The 6,568-nt window shown below is 55.5% G+C and overlaps 1 protein-coding gene across 1 annotated transcript; it reads right to left on the minus strand.

Moving 5' to 3' along the window:
- Positions 1-296: 296 nt before the first annotated feature.
- Positions 297-555, minus strand: NGA_2121710 (atp synthase alpha subunit; the record flags this gene model as incomplete). The annotated part of the gene is made up of 1 exon (XM_005855530.1): positions 297-555. A coding segment is annotated over one exon (259 nt), but the record flags the coding sequence as incomplete, so codon positions are not given.
- Positions 556-6,568: the final 6,013 nt, after the last annotated feature.

A 6,568-nucleotide genomic window follows, 5' to 3' on the forward strand; every position in this document is an offset into this window, starting at 1 on the left:
ATCCTTTGGGGAGGCCGTTGCCTGATCTGGAACCCGCTATGGCCACAAAGCAAGTAGACTCCACAGAGTCTCCATCGGACCGCACAAACACAAAGAGCTCCTCCTCTTCCTCCGCTTCCCTTCCTTCCACTCCCATCATGAGCAGCCAGCGCCGGGCGCCCGGGATCATGGCGCGAAAACCCCTGTGCCACCGGCTGCGCACAGGGGTCAAGGTTCTGGACGTCTTCCACCCCCTCGGCCACGGCCAGAGCGTGGGACTCTTCGGAAGGCCCGGGAGCGGGAAGTCAACGCTGGCCCTGCAGATCATCGCCAACCAGAACACGGCGGCGCCTGTCCCTTCCCCGACCGCCCCACTGCACTGCGTCTATGTCGCCATTGGCCAGGAGCCCCGGGCAGTCCAAGAGGCCGTGGGCGAACTCACCCGCCGTGCCTGCTTTCAGCACGTTACAGTAGTCGCCGCCACACAGGACATGCCCCCCGGGCTTCGGTTTCTGGCCCCCTTCGCGGGCTGTGCGCAGGGAGAGTATTGGCGGGACCAGGGGGGACGAGTCCTGGTGGTCTGCGATGACCTGTCTAGGCATGCGGCGGCTTATTCGGAGATGGCCAAATTCATGCAGAAGCCTGAGGTGGAGCATGGGCTGGCTCTGCACGGACCTTTGTTGGAGAGGTGCGCGCAGATGTCTGATGCCAAGGGAGGAGGTGCGATGACGGGTTTGGTCGTGGTGGAGGGGGAGGTGACAAGCGGGCAGGAGGGAGGGGTGGGGGGAGGGAAGGAGGACGGGGGTCACGGCCTGGCGCATCGAATCAATTCCCTGGTCGACCATGCCATCACCTTGAACGTCGGCCTCGCGCAACGGCGGGTGTTTCCGGCCGTAGACGTGACGCAACAGATGAATTTGCCCTCCGCCGGCGCCGCCCTTCTCCCTGAACCCGCCAAATGGTGCGTACAGCAACTGAGGATGATGTGGGCGGAGGCCCTGGATAAGGAGGCGGGCGCGAAGTTGGCAGAAAGATTGGGAATCCAGGCGGTGGAGGAGGGGGAAGAAGGGAAGGTGGAGTGGCTGGAGTACCTGAAAAAGGTCCGGATACTTTTTGAGCAACGCGGCCCCAGTGGGGAAGGGGCAGTCTTGTGGACAGACGAGGCAGGGTTGGTGCTTTTGCTGATGTGCTGCTTGCAAAGGCAGGTGCTGGGGCACCTGGACGCGGGGACTGTGAGGGCCTTGGAGCGGATCATGGCGGAGGAGCTGCCGAGGGCTGCGGGGTGGCGGAAGTTGAGGAGGGAGGTCGAGGCCCTGACGCAGCATGCAGACGTGCGGACGGTGGCAGAAGCATTTGCAGAGGCACATATGACAGCTCAAAGGAGGGTGAAGGGGGTAGAGAGGGAGGGGGACGGCGGAAGGGGGGAGTTCGGGCAAGGAGGCTTCACGTCACCTTCCATTGGGAAAGAGGGGCTGGCACTGAACGAGGAGGTGAATCGGGTGTATAAGCGATGCTCGGATGTACTTGCTCATGCCATCAATTACGCGCAGAAAAAGCAGCAGATTGCTAAGCTTACGAATTCCGCAGACGAGGCGGGGGATATTGCCAGAAGTCGCTCACAGACAAATGTGAGCCGTAGGAGATGATAGCGGCGCTTTTGACCGCGAACTCACGCATTTAATGTATTCGAAACACGCTTTTTAAGATCTCAAATGAAACATGTATCCGTATGCTCTCCATATCCGTCCTCACGTACGAAAGTGTAAAGGCTTCTCCATTTTACTTTTTGTGTTTCTGTCTTCACAGTCTTTCTCTGCGAGCTGTGAGAGGGTCATGCCCTTTATGGGCACGACGGCAGGATTTTGATTTTTGAAAGAACTTCTTTCGGCTGTAAGTCTTCAAAAAAGAAGAAAGCGGGGACGGAAACTTCTTGCTTGTGTGTTATACATTACAAAGTCCTCTACAATTCTACAGTCCTAATTGTTCACGCGACTTCACGCAGCAGACCAGATTTATAGCTTTGCATGATCGTCTCCGAGCATTTCAGAATGCTATAATATGGAATGATCTTCCGCTGGCACCTCATTATGCGATACGCACTCCATATAAACACAGGTATCCCTGTCCGCTATGCTTTCATGACCACATGAATTCAGTGGCTGAGCACGCACAAAAGGCGACGTCCAGGCAATCGGGGGACATACAGTAGCACAATACTTCCTAAGAAAGATGTCGTACGCCGAAAGACACGCAACTACTTCAAGAGGGATCGATATTTCTTTGAATTGTAGGTGTAACCTCCCCCCACAAACGTCGACGTATGCGATAATGGCGACGATATCGCGAGGCCAGGCGCAGGCGCGCGGTTTCATGACAAATATAGCTGCCCCATATCGACACAGTCTTATCTCTCGTTCCCCGCACGTAGAAATATTGGTCGTGGGCAACAATATTCAACTCCTACACCTTTGAGTGGGAGTCTTTCTCAGTGGCTGAGAACCACTTCTCACTTGAAGTTGGCTGATAATGGCAAGCAGCATGAGCAGCAGAAGCGCCATTGCTGTCCCTCCCACGTCCTACATATCAATCCGTCGCTCCTCCCTCTTGCTCATTACTTTGGGCTCATTCGCATTGGGCACTCTTATTGCGAACATGACTTCCCGGTCCTGGCGGAGGGTACAACGCTACATAGACTCCCGGCGTAGCAATGGAGGGCGCCGGCCAGTGATCGTCTGCTTTGGAGACAGTATCACACAGGGAGGGCACAGCCCCGAACACGTGGGGTGGGTGGGTCGGTTGGAGGATTTTTATTGCCGGAAAGCGGACGTTTTAAATCGAGGTTTCAGCGGGTACAACACAGACTGGTTGTCTCGGATGTTGGTGGACCTCTTTTCCCGTATGTTCAGACGGAGACCACCTGTATTGGTGACGATATGGCTTGGTGCCAACGATGCTACGGTAGAAAGCTCACGGCAGCACGTGCCCCTGTGGAAATACAAGGAAAATTTGGAGAAAATGGTCCGGTTTTTCAAGGGCTTGGGTCGGCGTGATCGTCAAGTACGTCGGGCGGAATCCGGGACGGAGGGAGCGACGAGGCCTGACTCACGGTGCTTGCGTGTATCCAACGACTATGTCCCTAATATATGTGGCGCAGACTCCTTTTCCATGGAGGCCAACGTCTGTGTTTGTACCACTCCCTACTGATCTCGAACCCCCTCTTGCTCTTCCCTACCAGGTGGCCATCCTCCTCGTCACTCCCCCCCCTTTGCACGAAGGGAAATGGCTTGCATTCCTCCGCTCGTCGTGCCCAACCTCCCTCCTCGACCGGTCCTTCGCGCGCACTGCTTCCTACGCCCTGGCAGCTCGAGAGGTGGGGCAGGCCATAAAAGTCCCGGTAGTGGACATACACGCCTCGTTTGGGGTCCAGATCGAGGAGGCGGTGGGAGGGGAGGGAATGCCCCAAGACGAGACCTACGCCAGCTTTCTCTCGGACGGCTTGCACCTGAATGAGAAGGGGAACAGAAGGGCCTTTGAAGCGGTGAGAGACAGTATCAAGCACCATTTCCCCTGGCTGGATCCCATCAATCTGGAGACGCAGGCCCCGGGGTGGGAGAGCTTACGGTCGCTGTACTTGGACGAAGCCGAGGGCAGGGGGGAGAAAGGGGAGGGCGGTACCGTGCCTTTGTACAGCAGTAAGAGCAGCGTCATTTTCAATGCGTACTAGGCGTGCTGGAGAGAAAGTAACGGGGCAAAGGTCAGAGACGGCAGGGCACCCACGACGTTCAAGCTGGTGAGCTCGACTCATGAGCAGTCCTAGGGATCGGGGTATCGTGATCCCTCAATAACTAAATTTAACACATTTTTGGCGTTGTGTGCACCAGCGTTGGGTTATGACCTTTTGCAGCGCACTTTGTGGTATGGTTCTTTGAAAGCTGCAAGCCTGGCGCTCGACCATCTCCTCGCCTTCCTTTCTCGCCTTCTCTCTGCTTTACGCCCCTCGCTTTATCCCGGGGCGGCCACCCCTGTGGAGTATGTGCCACCTTCCCCATCTTTTCCACATCGTGAACACGACAGAGCGTCTTCCATCCATCCCTTGGTGCTCCTCCGTGGCTCTCCCCTTTGGATGCGCCCTTTCAAAGCAATTTCCCGGACAGATATTGCTGGCCTCAATCTTGAGAGTCGACAAAGGTCTTTCCGCTGGCACGCAGGCAAGGAGATAGGGAGAAGGCCACGCCTTACTCGCGCGGCCTGGCTTCGCCGCCATGGCCCCTCTATACCCCGGGCCCTCTATGGAACATTCATATTCTTCCCTCCTGTCCTTCCTAGCCCCCCCCCCCTGGCCAGCCGATCACCGTGGCGTTGCTCTCTTCTCCCCCGCCCCCGCATACCGGGCCTTGGAATTACTCCACGGCACGTAGCGATGCTTGATCATATGCCGGATCTGCCTCTTCATCGTCAAGATGAAGAGGCTTACGAAATACAGGAGAAGAATGGGCCAGTATACAGGCACGTCGAAAAATTCAAAAAAAGTCATGGTAAACGCGATCCACGTCGCCTTGGCGCACTGGTACCAAAATTTAAATTCGGGCAAACGGCGGGCAAAGGGGCGGTATTCCTCCGACTCCTGCGTAGGGAGCAACGGGCCTTCCGATTCTGGATCCATTTGCGGTGAGAGGAAGCCGATGAAATTGTTGAGAAGATAGATGCCAAGTCCGTAGGTGACGATGAACCATCCGTTGATGTAGAAGACCCGCACGGCGTAGAGCGTGAGCATCGCCGCAAAGATGACCCATCGAAGGCCCACATGGACGGTCGATTGGTCCAGTATGTGCTGCCATTTCCTGTCAGAGAGATGGAAAGGGGCGAGTTGTTTTCAAGGCAGTTGTGCGTTGAGAGAACGTTTCAGCCGCCGCGAAAGAAGTTGGAGGGCTCTGGGAATACCCCATCAATGCGTGGACATGCCGACACTCTCGGGTCGGCACTACATGCAGAGGCTCCCACTTCAGGAATCCAACATGCGAATCATCTGCCACAATATCCACTGGTCATTAGGACCTGTTTGACATTACTTGCGGGCAGGAGTGTCTGGTGGAAGGGCATGTACCCTGCATGCATTTCGCCTCGGGAGGCCCCACCACCGAAACCCAGAGTCAGCAAAAACCATACAATAATGATACGTGTTCACGCTGTCGGAGCCTGCCAGGGTTCTTCCGGCTCTCTTTGCTCCCTTTAAGGAAGACTCCCCACCTTTTGACACGGCAGGTAACGCCTGCTTTGATTCGATCACGCACCTTTGCCAAGAGACCACAAATTGCTCCACAACGCTTGACTCTCCACCCGCTTCCATCTTTGACTGAACGGGACGAGTTAGTTGACTCGACAGGATAAGTTTTACAGACAAAGGGGAACTAGAATCCTCGACAATGGACTCGCTCGATTCTGAGGTGCTCTTTGAGCGAGGAAGGCCTCAGGGAAACCCTGCGTACACAGAGTTAAATGACACGCCTAGGCCACGACGTTCCGGTAGGGCTCGCAACAGATCGATGGTGAGGAGAGATGTGAAGACCTGATTGTGGGAAGGGGTCGTCCATGCGTGGGTGGGGTGGTCAGCTTGCGTTTGAAAGGAACAAAAACATACTTTCCGGTGCCCAAAGCTTCGCTCGTCTCGCTCCCGTCGCCTGCCACAGACCTTATCACCCCAATGTGTAAAAAAGAAAAGTGTCTTTTCCTCTTATCTTCTCACCTAAAAATGTCTTTTGATTTATTCAAAGTAGATTGAACATTTGAAGCACCGGAATGTTCTTTTTCAATACTTTTTACGGTCGGATTGCTCGCTGTGGCTGCCAAGCTTCCTCTCTCAGTCTCAATCCTGATGCCTACCTCCATCACTCCAATAGGCACCACTATTCAACTCAAGCCTTCATGGTGAACAAAAAACGAAAACACCGTGTGCGCGTTGCATTGTCAGACTTGGAACAGCCAGAAATATGCTTGGGCACGCTCCTGTGCGGGAAAGCCGGCAGTGCGGGGGAAGAGGATGACAGGTCAGTGCCCCCGTGAGGATCAAAGAGATGACAGTCCACCAGAGTGGGCATGTGACGGATATTTTGGCATGTAATCTCAGGAAGCGAACTCAATCAAAAATGTTCTTCTTCATCACCCGCCCCCACAACCTCTGGCTGTGCTGGACAATACAGGAAAAAAATGAAAAAGAAAAAGCAGTCACGCTCCGACTTGAGCGTCTCCGGTGGTCCCTCCCACTCTCCGCCACCTTTCCATGAAAATGACGATGATGATCCTTGGGGTAGAGCAGGGAATATATTGACGCAACTGGAGCAGAAATATTCCGTCCACGGGGGCATTCGTCCTAGCCCGGGGAGAGGCGACGGGGCCCTGGGCGAGGAAGGAAAACCGCGGCCGCGGAAGAAGAGGACCCGCCAAGATGTACGTGGGTGAGGAAGGGATGGAGAGCGTCTGCGGTGGTCGAAGACGGCCTATTTTTCATCGCCGCGTCATGTGATGTGACGACAGCTGTCCGGAGGCCTGCCCCGACCCCCCCTCCCCCCTGTCCGTCTTCCCCGCACAGGAC

This window comes from Nannochloropsis gaditana (assembly GCF_000240725.1).
Source record: "Nannochloropsis gaditana CCMP526 unplaced genomic scaffold scaffold174, whole genome shotgun sequence".
Classification (NCBI taxonomy): domain Eukaryota; class Eustigmatophyceae; order Eustigmatales; family Monodopsidaceae; genus Microchloropsis; species Microchloropsis gaditana.